Below are 21,120 nucleotides of genomic sequence, written 5' to 3'. Positions count from 1 at the left end.
CCTTCACAATAAAACAGGAAATGAATGCAAGACTGACACATGAGTTTGACAGAGGAGTGGAGGAAAGGCAGACGAAAGGGAGCAAGGGAACACGAGGGAGAGAGAGGAGACATAATGGGCTCGGGAAAACATAGAATGGAACAGAAGGAGGGAGACAAGACACAACGGCTCACATAATAAACACATAAACACAGACACAGAGAGAGAGACACACAGGGCAAAGACACAAGGGGAAACCTAAAAACACAAGAACAAAACAGGGAGTATAAAGAAATTCAAAACAGAATAACTAAGACTATAAATGAACCTGAACATAAACCATAATACAAAATATCACTAGAATAGATGAAACTCAACATGCTGGGTAAAAAGGACCCAGAACCATGACATTTTTAACATTCCTAAGTCATCAGAGTGCTAATTTCTCACACAAAAACAACAACAACAATTATAATATCACACATTTAGAAGAGATGCAAACTAAATAAGATCTGAAGTGTGCAATGCATAAACGGAAACAGTTAAGATGTAATAGTTTGTATTATTAAGTTTAAAACCAAAATATTGCTCATAGACAAATAGTTTTTCATCAGGTGCATAAAAGATTAAGTGCAGGGTTAATACTAGGCATTTACATTGTGCCGACGGAGCTCTTGGAGAGCAGTGGCATTGACGTATAAGCTGTCTGGCGTCTCGTACGTGTTCTCGTATATATCCTCATAAATGTTCTCTTCATTTGTGTCTTTTGGTTGCGTCTCGTACGTGTTCTCGTATAAATCCTCATAAATGTTCTCTTCATTCGTGTCTTTTGGTTGCAGACTGTCCATGATGCACTGGTGCAGAAAAATGTACTGGGACTGAAAAGGAAAAACCAGAAGTTGTTGGTTATTTGAAATGCGGAACTTCTGCCTGTAAAGATCATAATAGTTTCTTTCAGCATTGCTGCACAGTTTCAAAATAAAGCATTCGATTTTTTTTTAATAAACAAAAAAGTCCAATAAAGCTTTGTTTTATGAAAACAAATTTTCAGCTCTCTTACTTAAAAAGATATAGACATAGAGAGAAATACTGGCCAGAATGTCACAAACAGGACTATAATAACATTTCAATCAAGTGTTTTGCTGTAGGGGTGGGCTTGGATAACGGGGATAAAAGGATAAGTCCTGAATCGATTTTTAAATATAATTTTATTTTTCCCGAAACGCCAGAATTTCAGGTTAAACCACAAAATTTCAACAACCACCAAACAGCTAAAACAGTAAACGAGAGCAGGTACACAGATTCTGCACGAAGACGTAAACACAAAGCGTGGACCGCAGAAGCTGCAGGTTTTTATCTCTCTCCAAACAATATTGACTGAACCAGCAGCAAAAGAAGATCCAAACTACGCTTCACATTTCGCTTCACGTAAACATCGTCATGAATTAGTTTTGCTGTTTTGCTCCCACCACGGTAAAATCACACTTCATGCAGAGCTCGCTGTCTCTCTCTCAGAACAGTTTCCCATCTAAAAATCTTTTTTCTGCATTGTTTGCTTATTACGCGCAAGTCTACCGTTGTTTACAGCACTGTCGGCCGCTGCTTTTTTCCCCCTTTTTCCCCCCCTAATAAAATCTCTGTAACTTTGTCCTGCTTCACTTCAGGTAATGTTTAGATGTTAATTTATGGCTTTCTTTCATTTTTGATCAACTGCAGAATATTTTTAAGGTTATTTGCTATAAAATCCCAGGCAAGGAAAGTCGCCTTGTTTTATCTTCAGTGTTTTGTTACTTTGACACAAAGGCATCTGCTGTGATGCTTACACTTTGATAAAGTCTTGCAAGTGTCAGCTTTCTTTTTATAGATATAAAAATATGGAAATGTACTAATACGTGATCAGAATTATAATATTTCTGACTGAGGCAAAATTTCCCTGATTCAAATTGAATCAAATCGTGGATCGAATCAGTTCCGGACCTTGTGAATCGGAATCGAATCGCCCTATTTTGCTGTAACATGTGCAATGAACAAACTGGGCATTAAATATTTTTTTAAAATATTTTAAGGAGTCATCTGCTGGTTAATGTGTACAAAGTTTGAAAAACAAAAATTGAACAATAGAAAAAATCTTTCAAAATCATATTTTAAGATGAAAGGACCCCAATTAAAAACAAAAAAACAAAACAAAACAACTGCATATCTTATGATGACTAAACTGCTGTCTGTGTATTGTTTCACCAGCTGTGACTATAAAGAAATACATGGTTAGCTAATTAAGGAAGTAGTGGCTCAATCAGAAGCAGTTTAATAGAGTTACCTCCTTCTGCACCATGTACGGTCGGTTCAGTCTCATCTTGTGTACGAAGGCATTGATGCCGACTGCTTGTTCTTTCTCCAGCTGCTGAAGCAGCACATCCAGGGAAATGATAGTGCCAGTTCTCCCGACTCCAGGACTAAGAGAGACACAAGCGTCATAATAAGATAGCAAAAGGTTTTTAAGGTCATATAGAAAGCTCTCATTACTGTGTCTGTGCCAAAGTTATTATAGTTAACAAAAACTAAACTAGAACATACATGTCTATAATTGTAGTCTTTGTCCCTTTGGTCAAATTTGTCATCACAGTCTGCTCAGAGAGGCTTTGATGCACGTGTTTGCAATTTGTAATGTAATATCTCCTCAAGACTTTTAAAAATATACCCCTGACAAATACCCTAAATGTTATAATTATAAAGAAAAAAACCCACAAAAACTAATGAAAACTTAAATAAAATGGAACATTTCCAAACAGTAAAAAAGTGAAACTAGTAAATGCAAAATGAAACTAAAGTGAGCTGAAAACAAGACATCACAACCAGTGTTGGGCAAGTTACTTTGAAAAAGTAATTAATTATAGTTACTAGTTACTTCTTCAAAAAAAGTAACTGAGTTACTAACTGAGTTACAATATTCTAAAAGTAATTAATTACTTGAAAAGTAACTATTGCGTCACTTTAAAAAACGTTTAAAGCTCTGGGGTCCATGGTATAATTGGCCATTTTTAACTACTTTTGATTTTCCCTCCACATTTTACCTTTAAAAACTATTTACTTTGCCTTGTTTGGTATCATCCTTTTCAGCACAACCTCACGTGTCTGAATTTACAGTCATGTTTTCATTTTGACATACTGTATTAACATAATTGATCTAAAATCAGAAAAAAAAAAACATAAAATAGTAGAAAAAAGTAGAAAAAGTTATAGTTTTTACTGTAACAACCAGAGATGGGCAGTAACGCGTTACTTGTAACGGGTTACTTTTTTCAAGTAACGAGTAAAGTAAGGGATTACTATTGCACATACGGTAATTAGATTACCGTTTCTTTCACGTAAGCACGCTGCGTTACTGCGTTACTAAAACCGTGATTTTTTTGCAAGACTGTCTCATGACAGTGATGTAAGCGAGTGCGACGTTCGTGACAACAGCTGTGTGCAGCTCAACAATGGATAATATATCGAGTACGGGAGAGAGTATGAGCATGCAGCGTTTAAAGCGTGGAAGTACTGACCTTACTTTGAGTTTGATTCCATAAAAAGTGACAAAAACATTAACGTCCGTTGTGCGTGGGAAGAAAACTTCTTCTCACAGCGCAAAAACCCCCTAAACTCCCGAGCAAGCTACCACGTAATGGGAAATTCAAAGAGAAACTCGCGGATTCTTCAACTGACCACTGCGGCACACCTGCACCAGGGCAAACCTCCGCCTGCCCCACTCCTGCTTTACAGGTGAAAATAGAGCAACAGGACCGCTGAGTCTTTGATTTTATTTATTTTCTGCTGTGTTTTACTTGCATCTATTTGAAAGAGTGAGTGTAAACACAAAAAATATTTTATTTTATGTGCTGGAATGTGCAGAAAATAGGTTTAAATATTAAACAAATTTCTTCCAGTCAGAGAATGTTGTATATAATTAAATTTTTTAAAAGATTAAAATGAAACAAGTTTTAAAAAGAGACTTTTCCATTTGATTACATTTTGTATGATGGATTATGCAGAAAAAGTAGAATTGGGCTGAAAGATCTATTGCTTTATCACCTATTCAGGTTGTAAATCGTGTTTTTAAAAAGTAACTAAGTTACTAAGTAATTAATTACTTTTGAAAATAAGTAATCAGTAAAGTAACGGGATTACTTTTTTGGGGACGTAATCAGTAATTAGTTACTGATTACGTAACCACAAACATGTTTAATGAATCATATTTGATAAATGCAAATATAAATTGTCAATTTTAAAATCCTATGCACAAGTTTTGCAAACAACAAAATTATTTGCATCCATTTACCTTTTACCTTGATTTTTTAAATAACCATTTCAAACTATTTACATAACAATCAGCTGTTCTGCATTCAATAAGATGCCACACAAATTATTTGTGCCACTCCAAAAAAATTATTTCTCTCCACTTTAAAGGAGAACATGAGAGCCTGATAACTGCAGGTCTGACAACAGCAGGTGTATCACTCCTGTTTCTACCTGGAGACTAGAGCAGGGCGATATGACCAAAAATATTTATCACGATATACATTTGAAAATTTGCGATAACGATATAACTGACGATATAATTGACGCAAGACAAAGTACTTTACAACTCCACAACTTTATTAGTGTAAAAAAAAAAAAGTATTTTCACTTAAACAAGCAGCTGTTTTTTATGTGCATTAAAGTCATATAAAAATTTAACAGTGCAAATGCAAATTCCTTGCTGACAGTTTAACCAAAAGGCATTTCCAGTGGAAATTGGCCAACATATCCTCAGCATAACCATGTATAATATCCACAAAACTTAAAAAGAGGTTATACACACACAATACGGTAATATTATGTTGAAGCACAGTACGTAGGCTCCTGCCTACGATAGCCGTAATGCTCCGACAATCCATCAAGGGGTGCGGGTTCGTAGCTTAGCAAAGTCGTACTAAAACATTTGACAGATTTTCGAGCGCTGTGTACCACATAAAATCGTTTCGAGGTCAGTAAACACAACCAGAATTGATACATAAGGCGCACAGGATTATAAGGGGCACTGTCGATTTTCAGAAAAATCAAAGGATTGATTTTAAGTGTGCCGTATTTTCCAAAAAACACGGTAATAACGACGGCCCGCTAGCATGCTCTATCAAAAATGTGCTTTGTTGTGTATCTGACGGACGAAAGCTAAACCAGTTCCACACCACTGAAGTTGCAGCATTTTTACAAACCAATTCTGGTTCATCCGTTTCATTCTACGATCCGCTTTTGCCCTTCTCATTCTCCGTCGCCGGCATGCTTTTTCCGCCATGTGCATATGAAAACAAAAGCACTGCTCATGCGCGTTTTACCCATATTCTATCGTGATATTTCATTTTCTTCTCATTGCCCAAAATTATACTGGTATTACCGTGAACGGTATGATATGGCCCAGCCCTACTGGAGACAGCAGTCGCCTCATTGTTCTGACACACAACACAAAACTATTGTGGGAATAAAGAAATTATTTTACTGCTACAATATAGCCTTCATCATTAACATTGCATTAAAATGTTTATTAAAGCTACTGGCATCAGATTAACATTTTTATTACAGGTGCAGCTATAATCATTGTATACACACATTGCATGTTGTGCTCATGAAAAGAGTTGATGCTCAGTCTATTTAAGGTCTTAAGCTTCGTTTGGCGTGATGTCCCGACGATCTATTGTGTAAGTGACTTGGAGCAGCAGAAGGTTAAAAAAGCATACACGCTTACAAATACAAATGATTTTATAGGTAGGCCAGGCCGAAGGCCTGGGATTCATTTAGCTTCTAACTGCATTTTGTTTGCCTAGTAACAAGTGACAGGGCTAAACCCTGACATATTAAAATCATTTTGAATTGAACTTTTTGGCGAAGATCTATGCTGATGTGTTGCAGTGTACATCTTCCCACGCGTATGTTCAATAAACTCATCGTTTGACTGAACTCTTCTGGGCCAGTGTTGGTTTGTTCCTTTCCTCAATATTTAGAATCGGGACACTATCCACAACACTACACACTAACTACACAAGACAACACATTAACTACACACCCCAAACATGCTAAACGTCACAAATGTCTCACATCTCAACACTCGCTCTCTCTCTTTTTCTGCTCTCTCTCTCTCTCTCTCGCCGTCACTCCTAAAACTTCCCCTGTTTTGTTTTGGGGTTTTTTTTTGTCATAAGCAGAGAGTGCTTGCTAGTGCTGTCCTTAGACAGTAAACGTAATGAAACTATTAAGGAAAAAACGCCGCGTATATATTGTTTATTATGACTCTGGTTTTACGTGGCCAATCAACACAATTTAAAAACGGGTATATATCACCTTGTTGCTTTGTCTTTAGGTGGTCATGTGATTGGCTTACCACGACTGCTTTACTCTTCCTCAGTCAAACAGCAGCACTCATGCAATTGTTTTGCCCCCTTAGCCCCAGGTGTTGTGCTAGACCAGCGGTTCCCAAACTTTTTTTGCTAGGCCCCCCTTTAAAAAATGGTCCCCCCCTCCCGCACACGCAGGCACACACCCATATTTTGCTCCATTGTGGTTTATTTCACACCTCAAACATTTAGTAAACAATTATGCAAATACAAATAATCTGCAATAAATTACAGGTAGTAAGAAAATAAACTACTAACTACGCTACGTACACACCTACACGGGTACTTTTGAAAACACAGCTGTTTCGTCCACACATAAACTGAAAACGGAGATTTTTTTAAAACTCCTTTTTTGCATTTAGGTGTGGACGAGGAATACAGAGTTCGTCACGCAACGCCAAATGTATGTATGACATCACGGTGTAATTATTTTACATGTAGTTGTTTTTTCCTGTGAAATAATATTCAACATTGCTATCAACACATTTTTCAAAAAATGCTTCTCTGTGCAAAATGGGTTCAAAAACAGCTGTGAGATACTGTTTGTCTGTGATTTAGACAGGGGGAACAAATTGTGGCAGGATCAGCCTGATATTATTTGTATCCCACTGTAACGTTACTGTATAAAGAGCTAAATGTCAGGAGTAGTTAGTCATTACAACAAGTGTTTGTGAACTAAAAATCAAGAATGTGGGATCCTGTTTGTCCGTGACTTGAAGAGCCCAGCCTGTGCTCCCGACGAAGGGAAAACCAATTATGCAGGAGAGACCTACCTTGGCACTTGTGTAGGTGAAACCAAAGGGAAGATATGCTTCACCATATATTCTAGTCTTTGGCTTAGAATGAAGTTGGTTTGGAAACATATTCAGCGATACTTCATCTCCTGCTTTGCGTTTGTGTGGGCGCCCGTGCTAGCAGTGTCCAAGTGTTGTTGTTTTTTTTCTTTTCCTTTTCATACCACGCCCCCCATGCAATGGCTCTGCGCCCCACACTTTGGGAAGGTCTGTGCTAGACAGTGATCGTAATTACCGTCCGCGGGAGCGCACGCAGCTGCTTAAAGCTGTAGCGTCCAGATTACTTACGTAGTCAGCTACTTCCGTGCAACTGATATAAGATGCGGTAAGCTGAACACAGCTTCAACCGTCTGTTTGTTGAAAAATAGTAACGGACCGCATTTTCTTGTTAGTAACTGTAACGGCGTTGTAACGATAGGAATAGTAATTAGTTAGATCACTCGTTACTGAAAAAAGTAATGCCGTTAGTAACGCCGTTACATGTAACGCTGTTATTCCCATCACTGATCACAACAGAAAGAAAAAGAAAACACAAAACCTGAACAACACTGTTCTGTCACAACAGACACACACTTTTAATCACTGACAGGAGTGTTTGGGAATGTGGGAAGATACCAACCCTTCACCTGCTCCTAATACACTGCCTCGAAACATCACATTATATTTTTACAGTATCAGTCAGACACTGTATGTGCTGTGTCTCTACTGTATATAGTCTCACATGTAGTAGAGTTTATATGTGAATATGTAGTAATGTTGTGTTTATTTGTATGCCTCCTCTGCAGATCCCAGAAGAGGTCTGACTATAACAGCATGTTGTATTCTACAAAGTCACCTGAGCACAATTGTATCATTGGTGGTATTTATATTTATGAGAATGATCCCAATTTGTCTCCGTGAGTTTTCATAATCTTACAGGATTGAAGGCCACAGAAGGAAAGAAGTAAATATTAGGATGAACTAGTTGCTCCTAACTGAAGATCTTTAAGCTCAGCACTTATACAAAAAAATGACCTTTAATAAATTACGATTTAATATTAGTAAATTCTTTATGCTGACCAAATTTATGGTCTACAGCTTTTATGTCTAATGTTAATCACATTAATCTAATGTGAATGAGACTAACGAAAGGCTGCCTGGCAAAAAAAAAAAAAAAATCACCTAGATTTGACCAAGCAAATAGTCGACAGCTTTCCATTCATAATTACTGCAGTAATCAGTAATAATGTTTAATAATTTTGGCAACCAATAGCTTATTTAACCCTAACCCTGAAGTAGCTTCTCATTTCTTAAGCAGTTATTTAGGAAGACGTATCCTGTAGTAATGAAAAATATGTTAGTCCATTTCAGAAAGGTCAAATTACTGGCCTCCATCAAGCAAAGTAATATAATTGCTGAAACTCCTAAAATGGGTTAAGACATTTCCAGTGCATTAAAAAAAATTATAATATAATAAAATATAAAAATAAATATTAAAATCTGGAGAGAAAGTAATGAGCCATCATCTTTTGAGACTAAATATGGTTGCAAAATATTCTTGAATGATTGTGATTTGAGCTCAGTTAAATGTTTGGTGAAATCAAATCATAAAAAACAAAACAAAATACAAAACTATTTGACTTGCTGTCACCACTCAGTTCAAAAAACAGCATCCGTGTGTGTGCGTGTGTGTGTGTGTTTGCGCGTGCGTATGTGTGGGGTCATTAGTGATAATTCAATAGGATAGGCACCATCAATGTTGAAAACTATAAATATGTTTTAGAGCAACACTTTCAGATAAATATCCCAGAGGTCCTGCAAGTGGCCCTTTTACCTTCTTTTACTTTACTTTTACTACTTTTAATAGGCCATTTGGAGAATCTCTTGGAACTTAGGACTGTTAGGTTAAAATTGTTAAATGTTGTCATTGTGTTACTTAAATTTGTAAGCCTTGCCTTAAACTGTATGATCAAAGATATTCTTCTGTTTCTGTTCCCATTTTCTGTTGATTGTTTGAAATAAAAAAGTGAGATAAGAGCCCAGACAAAATTCTTCGGGAGGTGCAGCCATTAGGGGTAGGGTGGGGTGTGGGGGGTATTTTCAATCCATAGCCTTAACTAACTAACTAACTAACTATATATATATATATATATATATATATATGTATATATATATATATATATATATATATATATATATATACATATATATCATGTTTAGCCTGAGTAGCAAAAGAGTGCAGGGGGGTTGAAAAGAATACGCCAGGAGTTAGCTGTGCTCCCGGACTCTATCAAGCCTTGACCTCCCGGTCAGCTATCGCGCTGGTGGATAACAGAGCTCTCCGAAAACGTGGAAGCACTTTTGCAAATATGTGATATTTTGATAAATTAAGTAGATATTTGAGCATTACATAGCTACCTTCTCGCCTGGAAATATCTTAAAAGGTTATTTTGTGACCCAGAAAGGGTAGTCTGGGGAAAAGGAGGATCGAATTTGTCGGCCTGTGCGTACTTGTAAGCGAGGCAATGGCGGAGGAGCGCGGCTAAAAAACTTATTACTTTTTCTGGGTCACCAAATAAACTTTTAAGATATTTTCAGGTGAAAATGTAGCTGTGTAAAGTTCAAATATCTGCTCGATTTATCAAGACATCACATATTTGCAAAAATGCTCCGACGTTTTCAGAGACGTCTATTTTTTCATGCTTTGTGGCAGCTTTTGAACATCTGTGGCATCTATTAATGTCAAATCTAGCCTTTATTTAACAACATAAGCAAATTCTATGTTACAATGATTGCACAGCCATTACGGATCAAATCAGTTTCTGAAGAATGTTCTGTTTTTTCTCCCTCTGCTTGCTTCTTACTGTCTTTGAGGCTCGGGACCAGCACTCCTGTTGTTGGACAGAAAGACATCAACTCAGTGGTAAGTATTTTGGTTTTCCAATATATTAGCAACTGTCAGTGACATTTATATTAGTCAGGCTGAACTTTAATCATACTTTAGATCAGCCTGTTTTACTTATTGTTTTATTTGTGCTTTGGTTTGGGGAAGTTGTTTCTTCACTGATCTTTTCCTGTCTTCTGTTATTAGACTTGAGATATGACTGCACTATGCTGTTGCTGGTGACTCCAGTTAATTCTACAAGACATGCTGTGTAAGTAAACAAACAACAACAGTTTGGTCTGCATTTCCTGAAAGAACACATCCCCCAAACTTAGTTTAGAGGGTCTACACTGTATATAGTGAAGTCTGCAAGTTTTCTAACAGCAAAATTTGTTTTGTGCCCAAATCATTTTGCACATCATTAGAATGAAAGTTATTGGCCATGTTTACATAGCCCTTTTTAAAATGATGCTTTCATGACATTATTGTATGTTGAGTGGGGGTCAGGGCTATCCAGACTGACAGTGGGACATTGAATGTCACCTCTCCGGTGGGGAGGGAGCCTGAGATTGTCTAAATTGGAGTTTGTTTTATACCAAATGCAGGAAAAAATGCTTTAAGAAAGCAATTAAGTTCATGTTCCAAAAAATATGATTGTTTGCTTGCAGGACAACAGGAGAGATGAGTCCTCTGTCACAGATGGTGTGGTCAGGGAAGATGGTCGCCTGCAGGTTCAAGCTCATTGCATCTCCAACCCACATCCGATGCCACTGTACTTAAGGGAAGTTAAAGACTTTCTTCTGCACTTACATTTGGATCACCTCGATCCGTGATAGTCATTCAGGCAGTAATGCCTGGACTGGAAACAAGCCATCCTTAAAATAATACAACATTCCAGCTCATGTGTTGGAATGAAAAACAAATGTGTTGTTTAAATCAGAGACTGCACTTGTGACAGAACAACAAATATTTTATTTTGATTATATAAGTAAGTACAAAACAAACTTGTGGTAGGCCTAAACTTATTTTCAGAATAATTACATCTGAGACTTTGTTTCATTGTAAGATTATAACAGTGATGGCAATATAATTGTTTGTTGTTCAAGAGAACAGCGTCCAGTATGTTGGCTGTTATACTTTGTTGTGTTTGAAAATAAAAGTTGGGCTGATTTTAACATCATTACAAAAAGTGTTGTTAATTATTTTTAATCATATTCAGGTTACCAAAAATTGTTTTTTCATGTAGTTGAACTTGAAATGTTTGTCAGTAGGTAAACAATTAGTATTGTACAGTCAGAAATATCAAGTTATTCTTAATACTGCAGACTTGCAATGATGACTGTTGTCCTAACAGTCATCTTAAGTAAGCTTTACTTAGTTTTTATGAGGCAACGAGTTTCCTTAATTTTTTTGAGTTCTGGGAACTAACAAGGCTGTACAGTGTACTCAAAATGAGTAAGTTGCCCTAACTTGGTCATCTTACGTAAACTTGATCCAATTTTTTTTGAGTTCTGGGAACAAATGAGCTTGTACAGAGTACTCAAAATAAATAAGTTGTTCTAATTTAGTCATTTTTAGCTAAGCTTTACTCAATTTTTTTGAGGCAACGAGTTTCCTCAATTTTTTTGAGTTCTGGGAACTAATTAGATTTTACAGTGTATGGTAAACCGTTGGAGGAAGCTAAGCCATATAAAGGGGTGAGGGGAGATGACCCTTTGTGATCAGCAAGGCGTCACACAAACACACACACACACATATACGTGCTTGCACATACATACACACACACACACATGCATTCACACACACACACACACACACACATGCATTCACACACACACACACGCATACACAGGCTCGTATATGCATACACACACATACACACACACACACAGTGCCTTAGTTTAATGACGCACCACAGGGTGGTTTTACAATGGGTGTTTGTGAAACTGTGGGTGCTGGTTCTTTGGAGTGGTTTGAGGTCGAGGGCAGGAGTGCTGCCGTCCGGCTCCCCTTGCTATAGCATGTGAAAACCGGTTGAGCTGTTCTGTCTTGCTTTCTTCATGGGTCATAAGTCTGAACTAGCGGGCCTGCTGAAGCGCAGACTCAACAAGGACCATTCACTTTTATAGTTTAGCTACTCAGTTCTCTGAGCAACAGGACGGTCACGAAAAAGATGGCGCCAGCAGTATGCACGGCGACACGTCAGTCAACTCTGCTAGCTTTGCTTTGGCTTTCGCTAGCCTTATCCTTTTCTATTTTATCCCAAAATGCCCTCGCTCTGCGTGTGTACAATCGCCAGTTACTCTTAGAAATCAAAGCATCGTATGACCTGGCTCTTAAACAAACAGAGACAGGAGATGATTATGGGCCTCCTCCACCACTTTTTGAGCCCTATATTCCGGTTTATCTGTGCCAACACTCCTACACCACTTCCTGGAAGAAGCGCCCGAGGAAACGAGGAAAGCGGGCTGGTACACTCATCAAAGTCCGAGCTCTTCTCCGTGCTTCTCGTGGAACTACTGGACCAGCAGAGTGCATCTTTAGATGGATCCTGCCTGTTGTCCCTGGAGCTCCCACGACACTTGATCCCCCGCTCTCAGCTTTCTATTTCCCTAAGCGGCCTCGGACCCGTGGATGCGGTGTGGACCACAGAAATCTTCGCACACTTAAGTCTGTGAAGGTTCTCAGTCATCCAGGTCATCGTAGTCAAAGGAGTTTGCAAAGAAAAGCGTCTGGACTTCTTTAAGTTGCTTGAAGACGTTTCACCTCTCATCCGAGAAGCTTCTTCAGTTCTAAGGTCAAATGGCCGAGAGTCCCAGATTTAAACCCAGTGGGAGTATCCCCCCAAAGAGGGACAAAGGACCCCCTGGTGATCCTCTAATCACATGAGCCAAGGTGTGAAAGTGGGTGTGGGACCTAATCAGCCAGGGTTTCGGGTGAGCTCATTGTGAAACCTGGCCCCACCTTGTCATGTGAATTCCTGAGGTCAGATGGCCCAGGATGTGAGTGGGCATTAAGGCGTCTGGGGAGGGAACTCAAAACTGGATTATAGATGGCAGACAGTTGGTGTCGTAAACCACCGCTTCTGTTCAAAGATGGTCACTCACAGTGGACATAGATGGCCTCTTTCACTCCTCTTTCAAACCATCTGTCCTCTCTGTCCAAAATGTGAACATTGGCATCCTCGAAAGAGTGACCTTTATCCTTAAGATGCAGATGGACTGCTGAGTCTTGTCCTGTGGAGGTGGCTCTTCTATGTTGTGCCATGCGCTTGTGAAGTGGCTGTTTGGTCTCTCCAATGTAGAGGTCTGGGCATTCCTCGCTGCACTGTACAGCATACATCACGTTGTTAAGTCTGTGTTTTGGAGTTTTGTCTTTCGGGTGAACCAGTTTCTGTCTGAGTGTGTTGCTGGGTCTGAAGTACACTGGGATGTCGTGCTTAGAGAAAACTCTCCTGAGTTTCTCTGATACACCGGCTACATAGGGGATGCCAACGTTGTTGCGTCTGTCGTTCTTATCCTCCCTCGCTGGTGTCTGATCTTCTTTTCTGTGCCTCTTTGCTGACTTTATGAACGCCCAGTTAGGATAACCACATGTTTTGAGTGCTTCCTTTACGTGTGTGTGTTCCTTCTTTTTTCCCTCAGGCTTAGAGGGAACATGTTCTGCCCGGTGGTGTAGGGTCCTAATTACTCCAAGTTTGTGTTCCAGAGGGTGATGGGAGTCAAAGAGGAGGTACTGGTCCGTGTGTGTGGGCTTCCGGTAAACTTCGATGTTGAGGTTGCCATTCTCTTCAATGTGCACGGCGCAGTCCAGGAAAGGCAAACAGTTATCCTTTGTGTCTTCCCTGGTGAACTTGATGTTTTTATCCACGGTGTTAATGTGCACAGTGAAGGATTCCACTTCTCGTGTCTTGATTTTGACCCAGGTGTCATCTACATATCTGTACCAGTGGCTGGGTACTCTTCCTTTGAAAGAGCCAAGAGCCTTCCTTTCCACTTCCTCCATGTAAAGGTTGGCTACAATAGGTGACACAGGGGAGCCCATGGCACAGCCATGTTTTTGTCTGTAGAAGCCTTCATTGTATTTGAAGTATGTTGTGGTGAGGCAGAGGTCTAACAGTGTGCAGATCTGATCGGGTGTGAAGTTGGTCCTGTCTTCCAAGGAGCTGTCTTCTTGTAGTCGTTTTCTGACAGTCTCCACTGCTTCCGTGGTGGGTATGCAAGTGAAGAGATAGACTACATCAAAGGACACCATGGTTTCATCTGGATCCAGGGTAAGTTTCTGGACCTTGTCGGTGAAGTCGGTGGAGTTCTTGATGTGGTGTGGGGTGTTCCCCACGAGAGGTGCAAGGATGGTAGCAAGGTGTTTCGCAATGTTATAAGTGGCTGAGTTTATGCTACTGACTATGGGTCTGAGTGGGACCCCTTCCTTGTGGATTTTAGGAAGTCCATAAATGCAGGGTATGGCATCCCTTGGATAAAGGCGGTGATATGTAATGCGGTCAATGATTTTGTCCTTTTCAAGGTCTTGAAGGCAAGCTATAACTTTCTTTTTGTAGCTGCTTGTGGGGTCTCGCTTTAAAGCTTCATAGGTGTTGTTGTCAATGAGGAGAGTAGTGATCTTTGTGTGGTAATCTGTTGTGTTTAGGACCACGGTGCACCTTCCCTTATCCGCTGGTAATATAGTGATGTTGTGGTCTTTGCTCAGGGAAGCGACGGCCTTCTTTTCTTGTAATGTGAGGTTAGACGGAGGGACTTTTGCACTGGAGAGGGTGGCTGAGACTTTCATCCTGATCTGTTCTGCTTCTGTCTGTGATCATTTATTAATCCGTATGGCGGTTTCTATGGCTGTGATGAGGTCCACTATGGGCAACTGTTGCGGAGAAATGGCGAAATTGAGTCCTTTGGCTAAAACCCTCTTTTCAGGTTCAGTGAGATTCCGGTCTGAAAAGTTCTTTACCCATTTCTCCCGACTGTCTTCAGGTGTGTTTTCGTCTCTGAGTTGTGTGGGTTCAGACTGAGGAGTGTGGGTTTTTGAAAGCAAGGTGTGCAATTTCCTGCATTGTCTTTCTTTTCCTTGAGAGTGTTGGGCCCGCTGAGCCTTGTCCACAAACTTGTAAACCTCTTCTAGGATTGGAGAGGGTAGAAGAGTTTCCAGTTCCTGCAGAGTCTGGCTGATCTTGATCTGGAGGGCATCTATAGTGAAATGGACCTGTCTTATCCTTTCACTTAAAAGGTGATTTTGTGCTCTCTGTAGAATCAAGTCTGCTCTGTGTCCCCTAACAGTGGATCCAAGGCGCAAGCTCTTAGGAACAACTCTGCTTTGTCTGCATCTTAGGTTGAAACGAAGGTGGTTCCTATAATCCGCCAGTTTCCTTGATTCCCTTTCATACTCCCGTACCAGTTGAAGGGTGTTTATCCCAAAATGTATGGCAATATGGCAATATGTCGCACACTTAACCGAGCTGGAACATCTGATGTTAGGATCTACACACTCCAAATGGCTTTACTAAATGTAAGATCATTAGCAAACAAGACGTTTGTATTAAATGACTTCCTAAAGTCACAACAGTTGGACTTTCTGTTTCTGACAGAAACATGGCTTCAACCTGGTGAGTCTGTAGCTTTTTCGGAACTGGTTCCTCCTAATTTCTCATTCTTTAGTCTCCCTCGGCCCTCTGGTAGGGGGGGAGGCTTAGCCACCGTGTTCAACACTCGATTTCATTGCCATCAAACATTACAGCATGACTCATTTTCTAGTTTTGAACTTCAGCTGTTTGAGTTACACCTAAACTCTGCTGCGCCTTTGCTGTGTGCCCTCATATACCGTCCTCCCAAGTTTAATAAGGATTTTATCAAAGAGTTTTCAGGTTTTATGGCTGGAATTGTTCTTAATTTCGACAGTTTTTTAATCCTTGGTGATTTTAACATTCATGTCTGCTGTGACTCTAAACCTTTGGTCAAGGACTTTTTAAATATTATTGACTCTTTTAACTTGACCCAGTGGGTTACCGGTCCCACGCATGAAAGAGGTCACACACTGGACTTGGTGATCTCCCACAGGCTGGATGTGTGCATCATGGAAATATCCGAGTTGCGCATCTCCGATCATCTTCCTGTGTTGTTCACTCTAACGCTGCGCTGCTCGGTAGATAAGCCGTACGCTCCAGCACGCAAAAATCGAGCGCTTAATGCTCTAACAGCGCCCGCTTTTTCTGCTGCCTTTATGGATTCTGGAATAATTAACTCCAACTGTAAAAGTGTTGAGGACCTTTCGGACATTCTTCATTCTACCTGCACTGATATCTTGGACTCTATTGCTCCGCTCAGGACTGTGCGCGCTAAACATTTATCAGAGCCATGGTTGAACGAACATACGCACTCCCTCAGACGTGACTACAGAGGGAGAAAGGAGATGGAAAAAGGACAGATTGCACGTTTCCCTACAGATTTTAAGGACTAGTCTTTCTGCTTACCAAGAAGCTGTAAAAACTGCAAAGACAAAGTTTGTCTCAAACTTAGTGTCAGTAAACAATCACAGGCCTCAGGTACTTTTTAATGTCCTTAATCGCTTTCTTAGTTCACGTGATAATGCTGGAGTCATTTCTTCACCAAGTATGTGCCATGATTTTTTAGCATTTTTTAATGACAAGATTCTATCGATTAGGGCTCTTGTCTCGTCGTCTGCTGCTTCAGATCCGAGTCTTTCTCCTGTGTGCTCAGCTGTCTTAGAGCAGTTTGATCCCGTCTCCCTTAATGACTTGACTGCGGTAGTTAGTAACCTTAGATCATCACACTGCCCCTCTGATTGTCTCCCTCCAAGCTTGCTTAAAAGCACTTTTAATACTGTTGGGCCTTTTATCCTGAGATTAATTAATATGTCCCTTGCTACAGGCTGCGTCCCATCATGCTTTAAACAAGCTATAGTTCAGCCTCTTCTTAAAAAACAAAACCTGCACCCAACTGTTCTGTCCAACTACAGGCCTATCTCAAAGCTTCCTTTTCTATCTAAAGTCTTGGAGAAAGTGGTCTACCTACAGTTGCAGGCCCACCTTGATTTTAATATGATCTCTGAAAAATTTCAATCTGGTTTTAAATCACTACATAGCACTGAGATGGCACTTTTAAGGATTTTTAATGATACTGCCCTGATGCCCTTTTACTGTTGGACTTGTCAGCAGCTTTTGACATGGTCGACCATGACATCCTGTTATCACGGCTAGAATTTCATGCTGGCCTAAAAGGATCTGCCCTACAGTGGTTTCGGTCCTATTTGTCAGAAAGGTCTTTTCATGTCAATATGGGCCCCCACAACTCCAAAATAGCCCCTCTTAAATACGGTGTACCTCAAGGCTCTATTTTGGGTCCTGCCCTGTTCGCACTCTATTTGTTGCCATTGGGCTCCATCTTCTCGCGGTACAGCATTTCATTTCACTGTTTTGCTGATGATTTGCAGATTTATCTACCTTTAAAAGCAGGGTCAGACCATCCCCAGCTCTTATTACGCTGCCTTGACGATGTCAAACAGTGGTTGTCATTAAAGTTTTTAAAGCTAAATGAAAATAAAACTGAGGTTGTCATTTTTGGCAACTTTAATCATATCGACAGCACTCTGGGCGCCCTTTCCTCGTATTGTAAAACACATGTAAAAAACCTCGGTGTCTACATTGATGGTTCTTTTAAATTGAATAAGCAGGTGAGTGCAGTAGTTCAGTCTTGCTTTTTTCAGCTAAGACAGCTAGCCAAGGTAAAGCCATACCTCCCGGCTAACGTCTTTGAGCATGTTATTCGCCTTTTTCTTACTTGCAGATTAGACTACTGCAATTCATTGTATTATGGTCTAGATCAGGCCACCATCCATCGTCTTCAGATGGTTCAAAATGCAGCTGCTCGCCTGCTAACTGGTACCAAACGGAGAGAGCATATAACCCCAGTTTTAGCTTCTTTACACTGGCTTCCTGTCTCCTACAGGATCCAATTTAAAGTTTTACTTTTTGTTTTTAAGTCACTTAATGCCCGAGCCCCTCCTTACCTGTCTGAGCTCCTCTCTGCCTATGCTCCAGGAAAAACCATGAGGTCTAGCTCAAAATTAATGCTGTCCATCCCACGGACTTATCTTAAATCCCGTGGTGATAGATCCTTCTCTGTGGCAGGTTCCAGACTCTGGAATAGTCTCCCCTTAAATATTAGATCTGCACAAACACTTGAGCAATTTAAATCATTACTAAAGACACATTTTTATGCCCTGGCTTTTAACACACTATGATCCAAGCATTTTGGTCTTATTTGAATCAGTTTTAGTTATTGTTTTAATTCTTTTATTGTCCTATTATTGTTTTTTATTGTTATTATTGTATTACATTGTTGCTTTTCAATGCCATTTTTATATTGTTAAGCACTTTGTGCAGCATTGGCTGTTTGAAATGTGCTATATAAATAAATTTGACCTTGACCTTGACCTTCTCTTAGATGTTTATAGGCTCTTAAAAGAAGAGGGGCGCTGTCCCAACTTTATTGACTTGTGTTGCTGCCATCAAATTTAAAATGAGCTGATATTTATTGTTGGAATTTGGGTTGTAAGTGATGTGAGTTTACTTAAGTTTGTTGACAAGATCATCTAAAGTAAAGGCGGTCCAGTATTAGAGTGTGTGACTTTAGCTGGGTGGATATTGTATAAAGCAACCCTGCACCCATGTAGAAGGAAACACATATTTCGTACCTGCAGTGAACCACAGTTGGTGCTTTGCCCCCTTCTCTCTCTATGTGCTGTCTCACCAGTCCTCTGAACTGGATCAGGACCTCTGTGCACGCTGGGACTCCATGATCAGGCCAGGCAGTAAAGTGGAAATGTTTAACTGTCCGTTCTTCTGAGGTTTTTCTCTGTGAGGAACATTCATATACAGTTACTTTAGGTCTATGTCTTGATATACAGCATAATATTTTAATTATCAATCAACCATTATTCTTTTAAAAGCAACATTAACAGTTAAAGCCTTTAATGTTTTCTATGAATATATTTTCTAGACTTAGTTAGTACCATCTACACACACACTCAGAAGAAATAAGTAAGTTTTTGAACATCTTTCAGGTTGAATTCTCTCAGTGTCCAGTTGGTCTCCTGTTGCTCAGATCTCATGGTGACCAACAGCTCTCCATAAAGGCATGGCTTGCTGTCTGCAGCCCAGTATTGTTCACACTTGGTCTAGAAAAATGAACAAAAAGCAACAAAATACATGTACAAAATGTATATTAATCATAGATCTTGATCTGTTCTTTGTGAAGTAACCAGTATGTTTCCTCCTGACAACCACTTCCTTGAAAGACTAGCAATAAAGCATTTTAAAATTTTCCTGAAGACTTACCCGCCCTCCTTCAATGCAGTTGGTTACCATTACGATCCTCTTAACTCTTTGTTCCCAAATCATTCTCCAGAAATCATTAACAGTAGAGGGCAGAGGGCCCTGAGTGGCAATGTACTCTCTGTTACTGCTGTAGCCCTGAAAAGCAGTGGACAAAGTTAATATGTAGACTAATTTAGCTTGTATATCTTCTGATTGTTATAGAAATGAAAAAAGAAAGCTCATGAAATCACACAAAGGCGCTTGTTTATATGCTCTCTGTATGGTGTAGTTATAGAAAGAGATCTTTACTGAACTTTATCTTAATGTAACACTTACCGGCATGTAATTGGCATTGATATAGTCTGAAATTCCATCAGGATCTGATGTAGTGAGCTTCACACGACACCAGTCATCTAATACGAGAAAACAGGTGATTTAACTCCAGTGCACCTCCAGTAGACCTGACATAGACTGCTAGAATGAGCTCACAACAGCACGGTTCAACAGTCAGAGGAGAGACTCACATGGCAAGACGTTATTGAAACGATTCTTCGCTTTGTTTTCAGGTAGAATAGCAGTCTTTCGTGTCTGGTCTGTTCCAACAGGAGCGAGGCACTGCATGAACGTGGCAGATAACAAAGCATGAAACTGAGATATTGGCTGTCATAAAACGAATAAAATGGTAAGATATAAAACAGTAAAGTCACGAAAACAGGAACACACAGAAGCAGAAGAGGAAAAAAAATCTTGATCTTTTTATGCACCTCATATTCCTCGCTGAAGCCTCTGTTCTCATCCAAACTCAGCTGATGGAAGTGGTCAGGAAACTTTGCAGCAGGAATAGATCTAGAAATAAATAAATAAATAAAACATAACAAAAGTAGAATTAATCTTACCTTTGTTTTGACCTAATGAAATAATAAAAATTAAATGATAGTACTTGACATTAATGATTCTCTCTCAAACATATTCATTAATTTTGCCTTAATTAATGTTTTTCTTCATTGTGGGTAATTGTCATTGTAAAGAAATACTTACTTGCTCTGTGTGTTTGGTACTTTGGATCCACCAATGAATGAAGACTTCTTTCTGCTGCGGGGTCGAATTTAAGACATTAAATTTGATAAATGTCTTGACTTAATTTACTTTATTCTTGTCAGTGAAGTGAGACCCACCTAATAATATCTGGTCTTTTGAGGAAAATGAAGACAACCAGAGTGACCAGGAGACCAAAAAGAAGCACGCCAAATACGGACCCTGCAATAACTCCTAAAGGGAGCAAAAGCATAGTTAAAATGAAGTTGAAAAGTTTAGAGGTTTACTTTTACACTTGAGTGAAATGAAACAATTTGTAATAAAGTCAAAGTTGAAAATACTGTATATTGTTATGAAGCAGTAACATGGTAATGCAGTTACTTTTACTCACCCCTTGGATCAGTCTGACAGTAAAACACATGCGGTTCAGAACTCCTCCTCACCCCAGACAGTGAAGTTACAGACACCTTATATTTTTTGGCAGGTTGGAATCCACTGATTATGATTTTAGTTTCAGGACTAGCTACTGTGTGAGTCTTTCCAGTCACATTCACCTCCGCATTAGTCCACTCGCCCTCTGGGTCTGTCCATTTAATAAGAACAGAGTATCCAGCTGCCCAGTACTCACAGTGAGCATTTAGATTAGGAGGAACTGAGTAAAACAAGAAAAAGGTTTTTAAATCACAACTAAAGCAGAAACAA

General features: G+C 39.6%; 1 protein-coding gene across 1 annotated transcript in view; it reads right to left on the bottom strand.

The window, feature by feature from the left end:
* Positions 1-623: 623 nt before the first annotated feature.
* Positions 624-21,120, bottom strand: part of LOC134632958 (receptor-type tyrosine-protein phosphatase H-like) — a 39,239-nt gene continuing 18,742 nt past the window's right edge. The window contains exons 9-20 of the mRNA XM_063481838.1: positions 20,810-21,070; positions 20,559-20,652; positions 20,422-20,472; positions 20,148-20,229; positions 19,908-19,998; positions 19,720-19,796; positions 19,405-19,539; positions 19,122-19,244; positions 18,762-18,922; positions 2,297-2,432; positions 763-857; positions 624-681 (exon numbers count right to left, since the gene is read on the bottom strand). Of these exons, the coding sequence (XP_063337908.1) occupies positions 624-681; positions 763-857; positions 2,297-2,432; positions 18,762-18,922; positions 19,122-19,244; positions 19,405-19,539; positions 19,720-19,796; positions 19,908-19,998; positions 20,148-20,229; positions 20,422-20,472; positions 20,559-20,652; positions 20,810-21,070 (1,364 nt within the window). The remainder of the gene's footprint in view (positions 682-762; positions 858-2,296; positions 2,433-18,761; positions 18,923-19,121; positions 19,245-19,404; positions 19,540-19,719; positions 19,797-19,907; positions 19,999-20,147; positions 20,230-20,421; positions 20,473-20,558; positions 20,653-20,809; positions 21,071-21,120) is intronic.

The sequence above is a fragment of the Pelmatolapia mariae genome, linkage group LG8 (genome assembly GCF_036321145.2).
Source record: "Pelmatolapia mariae isolate MD_Pm_ZW linkage group LG8, Pm_UMD_F_2, whole genome shotgun sequence".
Lineage (NCBI taxonomy): Eukaryota > Metazoa > Chordata > Actinopteri > Cichliformes > Cichlidae > Pelmatolapia > Pelmatolapia mariae.
This window is presented reverse-complemented; position numbering and strand designations above follow the sequence as displayed.